This window comes from Aethina tumida, chromosome 1 (genome assembly GCF_024364675.1).
Source record: "Aethina tumida isolate Nest 87 chromosome 1, icAetTumi1.1, whole genome shotgun sequence".
Taxonomy (NCBI): domain Eukaryota; kingdom Metazoa; phylum Arthropoda; class Insecta; order Coleoptera; family Nitidulidae; genus Aethina; species Aethina tumida.
In genome coordinates, this window is record NC_065435.1 from 77,938,711 (window position 1) to 77,955,777 (window position 17,067).

General features: G+C 34.2%; 3 protein-coding genes across 3 annotated transcripts; 2 read left to right on the forward strand and 1 right to left on the reverse strand.

Moving 5' to 3' along the window:
- Positions 1-650: 650 nt before the first annotated feature.
- LOC109608366 (beta-1,4-N-acetylgalactosaminyltransferase bre-4) lies at positions 651-7,874 on the forward strand. Its single transcript, XM_020024794.2, has 6 exons — positions 651-887; positions 5,821-6,021; positions 6,076-6,362; positions 6,415-6,769; positions 6,937-7,221; positions 7,275-7,874. The coding sequence occupies exons 2-6, from the start codon at positions 5,879-5,881 to the stop codon at positions 7,408-7,410; spliced, it is 1,206 nt and encodes a 401-aa protein (XP_019880353.2). The 5' UTR covers positions 651-887; positions 5,821-5,878; the 3' UTR covers positions 7,411-7,874.
- On the reverse strand, positions 7,866-13,107 carry LOC109606409 (sperm flagellar protein 2). Its single transcript, XM_049970571.1, has 6 exons — positions 11,516-13,107; positions 10,980-11,468; positions 10,726-10,920; positions 10,448-10,674; positions 9,817-10,399; positions 7,866-9,770 (listed from the first exon to the last, which is right to left on the reverse strand). Exons 1-6 carry the CDS (start codon positions 12,987-12,989, stop codon positions 8,227-8,229), a joined length of 4,512 nt encoding a protein of 1,503 aa, XP_049826528.1. The 5' UTR covers positions 12,990-13,107; the 3' UTR covers positions 7,866-8,226.
- A 1,736-nt stretch (positions 13,108-14,843) lies between these two features.
- Positions 14,844-16,279, forward strand: LOC109608901 (uncharacterized). Its single transcript, XM_020025458.2, has 2 exons — positions 14,844-14,997; positions 15,203-16,279. The coding sequence occupies exons 1-2, from the start codon at positions 14,971-14,973 to the stop codon at positions 15,665-15,667; spliced, it is 492 nt and encodes a 163-aa protein (XP_019881017.1). The 5' UTR covers positions 14,844-14,970; the 3' UTR covers positions 15,668-16,279.
- The last annotated feature ends 788 nt before the right edge of the window (positions 16,280-17,067 follow it).

Consider the following 17,067-nt stretch of genomic DNA (forward strand, 5'->3'; position numbering starts at 1 on the left):
TTAGTAAAGAATTGTTAATGTGTAGATGTATAAATATTGGAACAGAAGACATCACAGATAAAACGGATAACAAAATACTCGAGTACGGACCAGCGCTCGTAACAGCTGGGTCCATATCGATGGATGGACAAAGAGAGAGCCATTCACCTTTTTCCCCGGAACGCGACACTGGATGAATCCGGGGGTTGTATCACGAAATAGCGCGCATGATCCGCAATGAAATCGCGCAGTGTCTGTCTACGGGGTCTCGCAAAATTTCATTTAATGCACGAAAATTTAACTGTATGTATTCCGGGATGCATAACTACAAATAACTACTGTAATGTTGGTTGAATAACTTTAGGAAAATGTTCTCGTGCTCCTTGAAAATTATTATCGTTTTCAGATGAAGGTGTATTAATCACAAGATAATGTGATATTATTTATAGTAAGTGACACTTAAGTAATTTAATATGACATTGAACTGTGTTGTAAAAATTATTATCATATCTCATATCTGATGAGTGCCGTAGACGAAAAAGTTAAGTGTATATGTAAATGAAACATTTATCTTTTCTATAGCAGACGAATTAAAACGTTCGAAAAATGAAACACCTTACGTCCCGAATCGGAGCCAGCCCGTCCCTGATCACCCACCACCCTTCTCTCTCTCATCTGGCGGCTTTGTCCTCGCTCCCAACCGCGTTCACGAATCCAAAACCCACCGAACCATCCTAAGTCTCGTACCTGGTGCGTTCGGCGCGTCTCCCGTGTTAGTTGTTGAGTGCGGGACATCGGCAAACCCATTTAATCCCGGGACAAATGCATTGGGGCGACGGGAAGCTGACTATCATCCCTGCAGTGCATCGATAACGTGTGCCGGGTCAAACGGCGCTGCACAGAAAACGGTAAGACCGATTCTCTTCACACTTCGTATCTGTGTGTTGTTAATGTTGATTTTTATTGAAGTTTGCATGCGTTTCGTGATTAACTGAACTGGATATGAGATATGTTCAAGAGTGTGTTTATTTAAATTTATTCAGATTAAATGTGATAATGTTTATAAATCGTTAATTGGCCAAGTTAATAAGTATATTAACAAACAACATTTAAAATTATAAGAATTATATCAGCAGGAAGGAAAGTAAAAAATTGATTTTTTAAACATTTAACACACGAAATTTATAAAAGTAATTTTATATTTATTTTATGTTTTATTTTGTACTTCAAATCAATATATGTGTCTTATACTTATTTAAATGAGTTTCAATCAGATTTTATCAGTATTATCAAATTACAGTACAGTAAAACTAAAAAATAATTTAAGAAAAGTATATTTGAATAATTTATTGATATTCATTTAATTTAACAAATTGTTGAAAGGGGGGTCAATAAAATGTTGGCTTTAAATTAAATATCTGACATAAAATATGAATTAAATCTTAAAAATGTCTAAAAATATGTCATTAAGTTTTTATTAGATTAATAACTGCGTTAAATATATTCAGATAACTAAGTAGATAAAGCAAACGTTGATAAAAATTAGACATAAGCCTCCTGTACAGTAATTGTATAATTAATTCTAGATTAGATAAACAAATTTAATAACTCCACGATGAAATTTAATTAATTTGTGTTTTTGAATTTGTTTGTTAAATGGAAGCATGGAATTCCTCGGCAAACATGCAAAGTAAACAAGAAGTTTAACTTAGCCACAAACAATTTAGTTTATCTTAACAATATTCTCACACACAGTAGATTATTTGTTCTAATATAATAATCTTATAGATTTCTCGAACTCGGTTAAACCGATGAAATCTGGTCACATCTGTAATTAGCTGTTGGCACTATTTTATTAACAAAATTAAACTGAGACTAAAAATATCATTATCGGGCTAATTAATAATTTAAACTTGATCCTATAAATACTGTCGCCATTTTTATTTAGTTACTCAGAACAAATTTTCATTATTGAACTTACTTGACTTCACGAACGGCAGATCAATTACTTTAATAGATCGGTCTATTACAGAAATTAATTCAGTATTAGTAATAATACAGTATATATATATATATATATATATATATATATAAATTACTATTACTACTACATAATATTTTTGCAACATAAAAATTAAATTAAATTATATATATTAATTATTATATTTTCCGTGATAATCGATTTATAAGATAAACTAACAAACTTCTAGACATTTTTTCGTAATTTAGGCAGAGGAATATGCGACTCTTATCTTACACATGATAAAACTCTGATAATATTTAGACTATTCAAGTTAAATTATTGTTTTACGTAACATATGGTATTGTCAGTAAGAAACGAAAACGATTTTACATTATACTTTTATTTTTTTATTATTTGTAATATTGTTTTGCATGAATTTAAAATAGTACTTTATTTATTTGATTTGGCTATATTGAACGAAAATGTTTACTAAACATTTGGGAGTTAAACATAATGGTTAAAGAATAAAATATTTTATTTATTTCGATAAGCATATACATTAAACATACACTATCGCTCATATGTAGAGCAATAAATTAAAAAACAATCATTTTATAATAGAAAAATTCTTTTCAGTTTAAATTAATTTTATAATTAATAAGTTCCTAAACATTTCGTACCTCAATTTATATACAAATATCTTTTTTACAGAGTTTTTATACATTTTATTTGGGAAAGGGTTTATAAGTAAGGCAACCAAACTTAAATTTTAAAATTGATATGTGTTCGACATCGTTCCTTAAAGCTAAAAATGCCTAGAAGTGACCATTTATCAATACAAATTAAACAATAAATTATACAAAAGTTCCGGAATGGTGAAAACCATTTCGAAGACGATTTCCAATTTTAACAGGACTACACTGAAAGGAGTTCCGAAAATTAGTAGAAAACGCAATACTAACATAGCTGTGGACAGGAAAACAAAAATGTTTTGTTGTTCGCGACACTTTTATTAGCGCATCCCGCATAAACCAAAAACTAAACGAACTCAGTGTGTTGGTGAGTATCATAAAACGAAGACTAAAAGAAGCTGGTCTCTTTGGTAGAAAACTAGCAAAGACACTTCATTTCTATAGACTGCAAGAGAACATGTGATCTGGACAGATGGAAAACAATTTTGTTTTCCGATGAAAGTCGGTTCCAATTATTCAAATCTGATTGCATTTCATAGGTGAGAGGACCAATGAATGAAAGGTATTATACAAGTACACTATTCTCACTGTGAAACATGTTGGAGGAGGTGTTATGGTTTGAGGATGTTTTTCTGGGTTTGGCATGGGTCCTCTGGTTAAGTTAGACGGAATAATTGATCGTTTTGTTTATCGTGACATTCTGTAGAATCATATGCTTCCATTTGCCGAAGGTAACATGAGTTTAAGGTGAACCTTCCAGCACGACAACGATCCGAAACACACTTCTAAGTTAGTTAAAGAATGGTTCGCTTCTCAAGGAGTACGTGTCATGCCTTGGCCAGCACAAAACCCAAACCTCAATCCAATGGAAAATCTTTAAGAAGAAATTGATCGGAAAATCCATGCAAAAAGACTGTCAAATATAAATGAACTCTAGGAAGAAGTTCAAAATCACTCAAAAGAAATTTCGAACGATTATATTGAAAAGCTACTAAATCAATGGGTATGCTACTAGTAACTAAATAAAAGAAGGCTAAATGTACGTAAGGTTGTTGTATGTGGCCGAGACAAAATAAACAATTTTAATCATTTGAACGTAATAAAAACTGTAATTTAACTTGCGTTATATCAACCCGATAAATAATTTTAGCTTCGGCTTAAATTATTATGAAATCTGATATTATTTATTGCACATTTGAACAGGTTCACATATCCGGTAATATGTCAATCTGTTATGGCTTTTTCATGCACTTAACGTGACTCCCATTACTCAAATTACACTACATAACTGAAACCGTTTAAAAATAGCCATATTATAACATAATTGACACAATTCAAGCCTAAACAATTTAATCAATACCACTATTTCGATTCAAACACGATTAAGTCTTCCTGAAAGGATCTCGTTTTAACAAAACCTCCTTTGCCGCCCGCCTTTTACCCCCACGTTTCCAGATGCTCGAACTCGTATCCGGGAAAATCCGCAGGACAAAGATAAATGGATATGTAGACATCTCGGCTAAAATCTTACATAAGCCCGTTGTTTACGTGCGTATTCGAATCCGGGTACATTGTTTATGATGTTTTTAAATGTGCGAATATAGATCACTGTTTATCAGTTAGTCCAGTGGGGGATGTTTTTAGTTGAAATCTTCTGAAAACCGCGGAAATTCGATTTCGATGTGCCACAAACTCCGAAATTCTTAAGGACGTCATGACTTATCGTCGCGACGCGTCGCCTTGAAAGAAGAAAAACGCCCCGAACGAAAATCGCATGTCTCGTTATACACGCTTTTTTCCATCGTTCCGTTTTTAATAGTCACATGCGGCACGTGACGGCTACTTTCATTAATGGCGATTTTTTGTCCGGAGGTTCCTCATTATTTTTATGCAGATTCGATTGATTTTCGCAGTGTTTTGCTTCGGTTGCATGTGATTATCGATTGTACGGTGAAATTTCGTCTTTAAATGTGCATATCGTTTAGAAAACTCGTTGTTATACTACTAGTAATATTAACTTTTTAAGAGATAGATGTCATTAATGTCATTATTGTCGTATTTATTTATATATTAATTTTGAGGTGATAATACGACATACATACACGGAAATAAATTAAAACACTTTTAAATATTGCTTGTAAGTATTTAATTTAAACAAGTTTAGATTAGATAATCATTAAAAAACGAGACGATTGTAAATAATATGTTGTCCAAAAAATTGCCACTCCATTTCCCCAAATGGAACGTCCAAGATTGCCGATAGATTTTGGTATTGGCAAGCGATAAAATAATTAATACACCCCTCGTAATTAACAATTGATTTCGGCACGGTCACAGACTTAGAAATTGAAATTAAAACCGGAGTATACGAGCTGGCAATTAGAACAATTTCGATGTGATGGAGCCGTCCGTAAACTTCCTGCCGCATTGCAGCCGAAAAGTTGAACGCTCCCGTAAAAACGTTCCCTCAAATGTAAATCAAAGTTTCTCGGGTCGAAGTTTTGTGCACAACATCGAGTAATAACGGCTCAATTCGTCCGGGCTCTTATCTCCCGGAACGGGCGTGGAAATTCGCCTTTTTTTCAACGGTTGAGGAAAAAAGTGGGCCGCGCAGAAAAATGCTGCCTTGCTAATGGACTGTTAAATAATGAAAGGCGCAAACACAAAAGACCCATTTCGGGTCTAGTCGGCGTTTTTTTTTCCTAAACACAAACAATACGACTAGTTAATTTCTCATTACGTCGGTCAAAGAACACTCACTAGTCGAAATTGAATGTGACGATGGTTTCACTTTCTATGCAATTTCGTATTGTGCAATTTAAACTTTCGTTCTTCGTAACGTTAGTATTCATATACGTATCTCTAATATTATCTTGTAAATTAATTTTTATTAATTCGTTTAATGGCAACTACCACATTTCAGTAGTAGTTTATCGTGCATCGAGAGTAATTGATATCAAAGTGATCAGCCAATAATTCAACTTAATTTTAATTTAATTTTTAACTATTCATATTCATTTATTTGTCCACTACCAGACAATTCCAAGTGTCGTGCCAACAACACGCGGACAATTAAATATCGACCTTTAGAAAGTCCAGTGCACCTATTATCTGAAGGTGAACGAGAATGAACAGTTCAATGTCTGGCCTAATCAACAATCTGTCAATAAACGTTCTCTTTTGCAGTTCTGTACATTTGGACGGAATGCGAATGAAAACTGACGATAGGTAGGTGGGCGGTGTGATGCCCACCTGGTGCTTGAACGGCGCCCACTGCAAGTGGTACAAGGGTGTCTTCATATTGGTGCTTGTCTTCTTCATACTCGCCAACTTCTTCGGCGCCGTCATCGACAACAACAAGCCACCGTTATTTTTCAACACCACTAAGTAGATAATCACTATTAGTACTTGTTATACGATTACCCCAATAATTTTCTTCAGGTTACATGAGGAGATCAGAGATGTGGACCAAATGCACGGCCCTCTCCAACACAAGATGCTGTGGAAGCACAAGCAGTACCAATACTCGAACGCCAGCACAACGAAAGGTCCGGCCATGGAGCTCAGCTACGTCGTCACAAATCCACCCGTCGCCGTCATTGAAAACGCTAACCTCACCGGATTGTTCGAATACACTGCTCCCGTCGATACGACCAACTCCACAGTCTTAGACGTGAGGGTTTTCACCACTATTTCGCCCTATTGTCCTGACGTCACGTCAAGTCTCGGTAAGAATTATAAAATTGTTATTGGATGAAAAATAGCCAGTTTTGGTTGCAGTGGGCAGAGTACCTATAGTCAGGTCGCCAGTTCCTACAGTTGTTCAGTTGGAACAACAGTTTAGATGGTTGCAACCGGGCGGTCACTGGCAACCGGATTGTAAGGTCACAGCTAAGGTTGCCATAGTTATACCGTTTAGAAATCGCGGGGAGCATTTGCTATTGTTCCTGCAACACATGCATCCATTTCTGCGACGTCAACAGTTGGATTACACCATTTTTATCATCGAGCAGGACGGAAATGGGTCGTTCAATAGGGCAATGTTGATGAACATCGGGTATGTGGAGGCTGTTAAGAGGAGGGATTTTGACTGTTTCATATTCCATGATATCGATTTGTTACCGGAAGATGATAGGTAATATATATGTCATTGATAGTTGATTTGATAATATATTATTGATTTGATAATATAATTATTGTAGGATTAGGTTGAGTTCTTGTTGTGGAAAGTTATCTATTAAATTTTTATCTAGTCAATTACATAATGTATCATAGATTTTAACTAACATTGTTTAATTCTAGAAATCTGTATTCGTGTCCGGAACAACCGAGACACATGAGCGTGGCGGTGGACGTCTTCAATTATCGTTTACCCTATCCGGCGATATTTGGAGGCGTTTCGGCGATCAGTACTAAACACTTCAAGCTACTGAATGGCTTTTCCAATTCGTTTTGGGGTTGGGGCGGCGAAGACGACGATATGTCCAACCGTATCCGTTACCATCACTTGTTCATTTCCAGATATCCATTGACCATTGCCAGATACACCATGCTAACTCATAAAAAAGACAAACCAAGCCCAAACAGGTACTTATACAATATGGCCAAATTTTCGATAAACAAAAAAATGTGTGTTATAGATACGACGTACTCAAACAGGGACAAACACGATTCGATAAAGACGGCTTAAATAGTTTGAAGTACAATGTGGTGCAGGCGAAAGAGAAGTTATTATACACGTGGATTTTGGTTTCGATCGAGGCTCCTCACAGGTGATGCTCTGTGACGTGTGGGAACAGTAATATTTGTCAGTTGTTTTAATTCATTCATTCCGTTCAGATCAGTTCCTTTGTGATTTAATGCAGGCGTTTTTCGTCTGCGTTTATTTGTTGTTTGTTGAACAATTTTAGAGTTATTTTTATAGGCGCGCAAAAGAAATAGTGCACAAGCATAATCGTATCGTCATTTGTCAAAATCAGAAACCACGTTTGAATTCTTTAAATTTTAATGTGGTTTCTGTACTTATTGATTTTGTGTTCCTTATATTTTTTAAAAATGATCATCATATGAAAGATCTAGTCATAGAGTTTAGATAGATTAAATTTTATTAGATAGATTATGGAAAATCATTTGACGAACCTTGTAAAACTTTCAGAGTGAGATTTTAGAATAGAATAGGTGCCAAAACAAGTACCAACTAAAAGTTTTCTTAACAATAAAATATCATGTAATCTAATAAATACCAAGTATAATAGATACGTAGGCCTAAATCAATTTATTATTTTGGCTGTGAAGAACACAGTAATGAAATTAGTAAATATTATCATGAAATATGTTAATTTATTGAAATTAAGACAAATTATGGTGTGTTGAGGGAGTTTTGATGATATTTTTAGTTAGATAAAATAATTTATTGCATTCGACTCATTGTTCATCGTTTCGGTTTGTTCGTTTGTTCAAACTTTAAATACTTATATTCCCCATATTCGCTTATTTATTATTAAGTACCAAACCTATAAAAAATGTAAAATTAAAACAATGTGATATAAATTAAACGATTTTTACAAATAAATGTAATTTTATTTGCCGCATTTATATCAAACTTTGGATAATACAAATAGGATTATGACACAAAAATTTCTTCATGCCTGAAATTATTTCAAGAAATTCTGGATCCAACAAAAACTGATGACATAACACTTTATCATTAAACTCTTCAGTTTTGCATCTTTCATAAATCTCCTCTATGCGTTCCTTTAAACTCTTATCATTGACATCCACCACAGACAAATGCCAAGTAACAGTCATTGCAAGAGTTGTAAGCAAAAGTTCAAATGGTAAAAAGTAAGCTAAATTAGGAACACCCTTATCCTGAAATCCAATTTCTACATTCGAAAAGTGCGATGAATCTTCTTCAAACATTCCAGTTCCGTACGTTTGATTAATATAATCCTCAATATGATCAGCTAGTGGTAAAGTACTGTTTGGAACAAAATCTATATCCACACCACTAAGTGTGTCAGTTGAATGATAGTCTTCGATGATCAGACTCTCACACTCTGGCATTTGTTCATCCATATTTTCCGTTTCCATTTCCATTTCTTTCAAATTTTTCATTTCTTCATGAGCTCTTCTGTCTTCCCTGACGATCTCCACAAACTTCTCACCAATAGGTTTACTCCAACAAATGATTTTGCCCAGACTAACCGATAATGCTTTGGCGAAACCCATCACTGCAGAACTGTCCCTGCAAAGATCCAAAAGGAAGGCCGTGTAATTAAAATAGTCACCCTTGATTTTATACATTCTGAAGAATATCTTCTTTAACTCTATAGTTCTTAGTGCGCTAGTTTGTTCACAATTTTCATACCAAAACCTGATAGATTTGTATTGATAATCTGTTACATATTCTAAAGCATCAGGATCGTGACTACGGAACTCTTGTCGGAGAAGCATAATTTCTTCTATGTTGGGAAATCTGATCATGGAATGAATTAGAATGAAACTTTTCCAATCTATATAAGATATTGGATCAAATTGTTCCGCCAGTATAAAATCTATATCCCTTGGTTGAAGATTACACCATTTGGGTGGCGCCAGAGAAGTACCATCTTCGGGTGAATAACTAATGATATCCTGCAGCAAATACTTAAACGATTGCTCTATGATGTATCCAGAAGGTGCCAAATCAAACAATATGTCAACCAGCTTGTTTAACTGACCTGCCGTGAACACATACTCTACATCGACTTCTTTTGGTGGTTCAGGAATTATTATTGGGTCTGGGAATAATTTCAGGTTCTTGATTAAAAGAGTATCTCCTGAAAGATTTAGTTGTTGCTGTAATGGAATTTCCATTTCTATCGCTCTTTGCAGAATTTGACAGATTGTTTCCACGGCTTCGATTTCCTTCTGGTATCTTTCCTTAATTTCGGAATATATCGTGTGAAATACTTGCTGCACCGTTAAGAAAATATTTTGAATTTGGGATAACGCCTCCACTTTTAAGACATCTAATCTGATCTTTACTCTGGTGAATTCTCCATCAAGAGCTGTTTCCCATTCATCGCTAATTTTTGCATGGTTGTCTATTGCTATTTGTTCTGGTTCAAACAGTTTTAAAATGTTCGTGGTATCTGTAATAACATATAGTAAAAAACGAATTATATATTTAAACATTACCTGGTGCGCCTTTTTTTGTTGGCTGCTTCCTTGGAGTTTTTTCCTTACCTCCCTTCTTAGGTTTAAAAATTTCTTTTACCTTCTCCATCACACCTTTAGCTAGATTCAGTGTGGTGGTGACAAAATTAACACTGTTGTCCAATAGAACATTTAACATGGTCTCTATCCTAGAGTCATCGAATTCAGCATCAAATCGCCTCATACCTTCCATAATTTCTTCATCCAATCTGGCAACAATTTCCTCATGGTTTGTTTCTGTTAATTTAACTATTATGATTTTTGGTAATAGTAAATCCGATGGCATCTTTGTTACAAGACATGTATAATAATCGTTGACGACCTGCATGGTGTCCACACAACGATCGAGCTCTAACTGAATGAAATTAGTTACAATGTTATACATTTCAATAAGTTGTCTTGACGTCCAGTTTTCTGAAATCATCCTCTGTCGTTCTTTTTCAGAGTCAAGCATGATATTATCACATATATCAAATAAAGCCTCTTTCATCTCGGTAATTCGCATATGCATCTCCATTTTGAACTCGTCATCACTTCTAAAATCATTATCGAATTCGTTGTAAGTCTGAAAAAATAATATCAGCAAAAGATCCAACAAAAGACAACGTGGTACTCTTTGAAAGTCGTGAACGTATTGTTGTTTGTTGTCTGGTCTAGTTACAATCTCATACATATGTTTCCGGCAAAAGTCACAGTACGGCACCACAGCATCAATAACAATTCTTTTCAGATAAAACAACTGTTTGAAATCCACCACGTAAATTTTCTCTGCGGTTTCCCAAAGTGTTGCCAAACAAACAGCCAGTTCTGTGGGTAATCCCAAATCGACATATTCCCAGTCTATAAAAATTATTCAGATGTGATTATTGTTGAACAGAGTTATGTTTGTACCTGTTTCTCCAGGTCTTGGTTCCGGTTTAGGCTCTTCTGAAGGTTCTTCTTCGCTTTCTTCAGGAGCTTGGGTTACTTTGTCTTCGTGAACTATTACAACTTTGTCTTCTTCTCCCTTTTTACCTTTTTTGCCCTTTTTTTCTTTCTTCTCTTTTTTCTCTTTTTTATCTTTACTTGAGCTTTTGCTAGATTTGTCTGCAATCCATAAAATATTTATGTAAAAAAAACTGAGGAGTGAAATCCTGTTGTCTTACCTTTGCTCTTTTTATCAGATTTAGAATCGCCTTTTTTCTTTTTATCTTTTGGTTTATCTTTTTTCTTGCCTTTTATTGACCCCTTTGCCCCCTTCCCAGATGCATATTCTGCTTCTATATAAGTTACTGTATCTCCAAATAATTCAATTGATTTTTTAGGAGGTATTGTGTACTCCCCAATGATCAATTTACCCAAATACTTAATAGTATTCAAATCAAAGTTTCTATAGTACATTTGATAATTGCAACCTAAGTCAGCGTAGAATTTCTCTAATGGATCAGGATTGTCCTCCAAAATATCAAATATTGGAGGAATTTCTAGTTCACCGTCATCGTTTGGTTGTATATAATTAATTCTAATGTAAGCGGTAAAAAAGGTGTCATATAAAGGGTCAATTACTGGTTTCAAAGGATTTTTTAGTAATTTACTGGTACGTATATCCTCAAAAGGATCTTTCTTGATATTTGGAATTCGTTTCTCGAAGTCACCTATAATATTATATTACATCGTAAATCATAATATTTTAATATGTTACCTAAATTATAAAAATTATCTTCTTCTAACATTTTTTCCTCATCAATTTCCAAGGGTGGAACGGGAACTCCAGACAAACTTTCTTCCAACAATGCAGCTTGTTGATATGTTACTGGATAATTTATTAGAGCGAATCCTTCGAAGTCTTTTTGCAATTCCAAATAAACCATCAACATTTCTACCAGACAAAAGTCTGGCAAGTGATTTCCCAAGCTCATTTGTTCGTGAGCAATTTTTCCTAAGTCTGCCTGCATACTTAATTTAATTTCTTCCCCTGGGTAGATTATTGGTGTTTGAACAAGTTTTTCTTGAAATCTTGGCAAATCTATTTCGCTTCCTGATGATGACTTATCTTTTTTTTTATCCTTTTTATTTGGTTTTTTTTCTCCTTTTTTCTTCCCCTTATCCTTCTTACCTTTCTTTTTATCCATTGTTTTATTGGTTTCTTCTATTAGAACTTTATCAGGATAATCTTCAGTTGTTTCTTTCTTGTATGCTTCGAGACAAAAATTGACCACATCTTTCATTTCTACCACAAGTATTTTCCTTAGTGATAATAGCTTTTGCAATATTGGCAATGTGGTATTATCTGGAAGTCCATTAATACACGCTGCAACTTTACACTTTGACAAATTAGCCTTCCGGAAAGTCGGTTTTGGATATTTCGCAGTTAAAAGTCTGTAAATTATATAGCCCAACACATTTTCGCCACATTCTAAGTGATACATCGTTTCTTCATTTCCGGAATACGCATGATCAACATCAAATGGATAAATAAATTCCATATAGTTTTCGAAATCTCGATCATCCATTAGGTCTTGCTTCTCCAATTCACCAATAATCAGCTCATATTCCTCTTCATCCTCGTCCTCACCACACCTTCTTATGATCTTTTTTTGTAGCTCCACATCAGTTTCACCGAAATTTAAGCCACCTTTTACAAATAAACCCTTCCAGCTATCCACAGTTCTCCTTGTAGGTTCTTTTTCATATTTCTGTTTATAATCTGCCCAATCCATAGCTATTTCTGCCATGTCACTCACAGCATCCAAACACATGTTGAAAGTTCTCTCGGCTTTCAGTCGTTGTCTTTCTGCGTAAATTCTCCGGTGCAGATTTACGAGGCGTTCTTTTTCTATATAATACTCGAGTTTCTTCTCATCCTTGTTTTTACTAATCATCATTAAGTTGTCTATGAAATGTTTATCACGTTTATCTTGAAGGAGCTCAGTAACTATTCTTTTATTATTAATGATCATATCTTTTTGCATTTTTACATCGGCAAGGGTTTTTACCATTTGCTTCTCGTAATATGATTGTTCTAATAGTCTTTGATTGATCATTTTATCATCTTGGTCGCGGATTAAATTCATTAGATCTTCGGTCACTTGTTTTGCAATATTCGATTGTTGCACCTCTTTTTCAGCGTTTTCCAAATTTGTTTTTAATCGCTGATCAGTGTACTTTTGCATCATTTTCCGAGCTCTGTTAAGGTCTTTGGATAAAATCTTAATATCCTTCGAGTGTTCAGCCTGTTTAATTAATTCGCAATATGCTTCATGCAAGGATTGAACTTCATCATCACATTTTAGTTCTTTGTCGCTTTCAGGTAAACGAATCAATTCCTCTACTACTGATATCTTGCAATTTTTACGCATTATATTGAAATATGTTTCTCTGGCGTCGCGACACTTTTGTAATATAATGTCCAAACGATCCTTGTGCCAGTGAATGACATCGTAATTCTCCTCGAGCATTTTAGTCGAGGGATGGTTTTCGAGTTTGAAATTGTCCAAGTCGCTTTCAGGAACTGGTGTCACATGAAATCTTATAGATTCATCTCTGAAACGTTCCCGGAGCCTGTTTTGCGTACAGATGTTCATGAAGCTTAAGTCTTTAAGCTCTAGGTAAATTTCATACAGCAGGTGAACAGACTCATAGTTTTTGCCGCGGAGAATGCGGTCAATTTGAACGTCGGTAAGAAGAATGTTGATCTTCTTTAGCCACAATCTGATGTATGTTTGAAAAGATTTGACGATACTGTCCTCATCCTTCGGCGCCTGAAGAACGAGATTAGCTTCTTCGTCGGTTATGAGCATGTAGTTGAGCAGAATATTCGTGATGAGGGTGCCATCTCGGATGTGGGAGACGAGCGTCTTCTCCTCTGTGTTTATAATTATGCCCAATCGATTCTGGATCCAGTTGCTCAATATTTCGGTCATGATTTAATACCGAATTTACACGATTGATACAAATAAAATCATAAATCAAACTGACATACGGATGTCAATTCTTATTTGTGACTTAATGAAGGAAGATTTTGTTAATAAATACAAATAAATGTACAAAAAGCGTTTTGTTTAGGGGCCTGATAAATCATTCAATTCCAACTAAACAAAAATGAAAAAAGTGTAATAAAAATGAAATTGATGATGTCTTATACAGGGTGACAACAAATTACAATGCATTGCACCACGCGGTAGATCAAAAAATAATACAAAGTTCCTATATTCTAATGTCCGATCGCGTTTTGTTTTCAAGTTACAGGATGTTCAAATTGGTGACCGGGTTCTTGAATACACATTTCCAATCTTCGTGTTAATGATTGACGGCATCTTTGAAATATATTCAACTTATTACGAAATCTATCAGCAGACTCCATAATTCAGTTCCATATTTGCTCTTCACCATTTATTTCATTTTTCATAAAGCCCCAGAATGAAACATCGAGTGGATTAAGATTGGGACTACGAGCTTGCTATGGTATAGATCCACCCACCAAACCCCCTATTATCAAATCTTGTTGCTCTTGGCTTTTAAGAAAAATGAGCTGGCGTGTCGTCATACATATATCACATTCTTTTAACAATAATCAATGGGACATCATCTAATAAAGTGTTCAGTTCGATTATACCTGCCCACACATTAATAGAAAACCCAAACTGGTGATTGAAAACTTGAAAAATCTGTAACTTTAAAACACAAACCGATAGGATATTAATGAATAGGAACTTTTTTATTATTTTTTAGTCCCGTGTCTATGTTCTTAATTTATTTATTAATCCAGTACAGGCATAAATATTTAGCAAAATATCAAGTATTATAAGGAATATTGCACATTTGCGATAGATAAGAAATTTGTTGAATGAGAAAATTACTTTAATACATCACAATAATCATACCGCATTTAAAAATGTATGATAATTGATTGCAGGATAATTTTAGTTAAATTTAAAAGTATATTGGATTTGGGTCAGCAGCTGTTGAGCCTGACTTTCGTCAGTTGGTCTGTGTGTACTTGGCTTAACCGTCTATCTCGTTTTATCTTATTCAAGCGTGTCTATTTGTGTCTCCTTCTCATACTTGTTTTGATATTTTGACATATCCAGTGAACTGAACTTTCAATTTATCCATGTAAACATTTGAACAATTATAACAACAATTAACGAAATAAAAATGCAATGTGATGATTTAGATGTAGAGGTAAGTATTGTTATGAAACTTAAACCATTGCTGCCACCATTTGTGACATTGTATTCCTCATTTCTTCTGTTATCGGCGACAATACCTTAGGTTAAGCAACACCTGACTAAAATAGAAAACTAAATGTCAAATTACATAAACAAAGCTCCAAAAACTCGTTAAGTACCTAGTATCCTGACGAAAATTAACCTCAAATTAATTTTAGATACAAAGGCCAGTCTTGAATGAGCTGGACACAGGGCTGAATGAACTGGGCATGCTGGCAACTAGGACCAAATCTAGGGAGGAGTACCTACAAGAAATTCACAATAAGAGGTTCCTGAGTATGCTCAGTCTCAAAACCAGATATGTGAGCAACATGTCCTTTGGCTTCAAGGTCAGACCAGCTACCCCACATGTCCGCTACAAACCTTATAGTGCACTCAAGCAGAGGCACCGTACCAAGTCTGAAAATGGTGATTCTGGTCCAACCGAGGCTGCCAGCTTTATCAAGAGTGTGATTGATGATTGTATTGATAGTGCTGAAGAGATGAATCAGTTGAAGAAAGCGAAGTCTCTTGAGAGTATTATTAGTGAGGGTCAGAGTCAAATCGATCTGGGGAGTATCAAGGTTGGAAATGATGTAGAGACTGTCTCAACTTGTATCAAGAATTTGAGGGTTGATGAATGAGGTTTTTTTTGTTATGTAAATGGTTATGTGATATTTTTATTTATTTTTCAGTTGATTAACAAGCACTTTGTACAAGGAAACTTTCTGTATAGGTTCAAACTGTTGTACAAATATGTTTGTAATTTTGTTTTTTGGCATATTTATTGAGATTGGGTGTTGATCACAAGACCAAAGTTCATGTTTTAATTTTCGGAATATATTTTTTTGTTTGTTTGACTTTGGCCATAAAATATACAGAAGATTTTAAGTATTAAATTTATCAGTATTAGTTTATGCTGATACTCATAGTACAATTGAATTGACAATTTATTTCTTGACTTTTTCTATGTTCAATATAATGTGTCATCTTGAATTATATACATTTCAGACTGAATTTTCGAAAAAGATATATGAAGTAATGTTAAATGAATCCAAAATTGATTAATGTATATGTATTTTATACAGAAATTGTATTGTATTAGTGTTTTCTCCAATACTAAATGTGTTATTTCTGTTGAATGTTATTTATAAAAATGGAAAGAACGTTCTAAAATTTCTGAAGAATTATTATAGAGCACTGAATCCAGTATAAATTTTTTGTAGAAGTTTTTAATAAATGAATTTTGAAGACTATATTTGTTACCTTACTTTACTCAACCTATTTCTGCTCAGTGGCGACAAACGTGATTTTTTTTGTTCTTTGGTTTCTGAATAGAATTTTTGTTTTTCAGGAGTTGGTGGTAAATTGTGTGCCACATTTTTCCAGGATAAGAACTTATATTCAAAATGCAAAATGATATATTACATCAATTTTGTATTGTATATGTAGCATATATGTATATGATGTACTAAATCAAATTTGTATTCGTTTAAAAATTTACAAATTTAAACACTAATGTTAATAAATGATTCAACTGAAGCATGTTGTTTAACCAATCTGGTTATTATTGCTAATCACAAACTTTTTTAGGTGTTTGTGATCCTCTAGCTTTTTTGCCGAGTTGTATGTCTTTTGACACATATAACAAATATATCTTAATTTCGAAATTTTATTGGACACACGTGTTTGTTTAAAAGATCTTGAAACTTGGGAATGTTTTCCATATAGTGATGTTCTGTACTTTTTAATTTTTCCACTTGATTGTTTCAATCTGTACCGATTGGAAAACCTTTGATCCTACTGAATTTTGAGAGGGACATCATGCATGATAGAGACAAAAAAAGATTCTCACTACAAAGCAAATTTGCAGGCTTTTACTGTCTCTGTCGTACATGATGTTTCTCTCAAAATTCAGTCGCATCAAATGATTTTCGATTGGTGCATGATGTTCATTTAACTGTTTTGATGGTGCTTCTTCTATTTTATTGTCATATATGGTAGCAATTTGTTATTTGCATTTTCGACTGTTGTTAAAAAATCA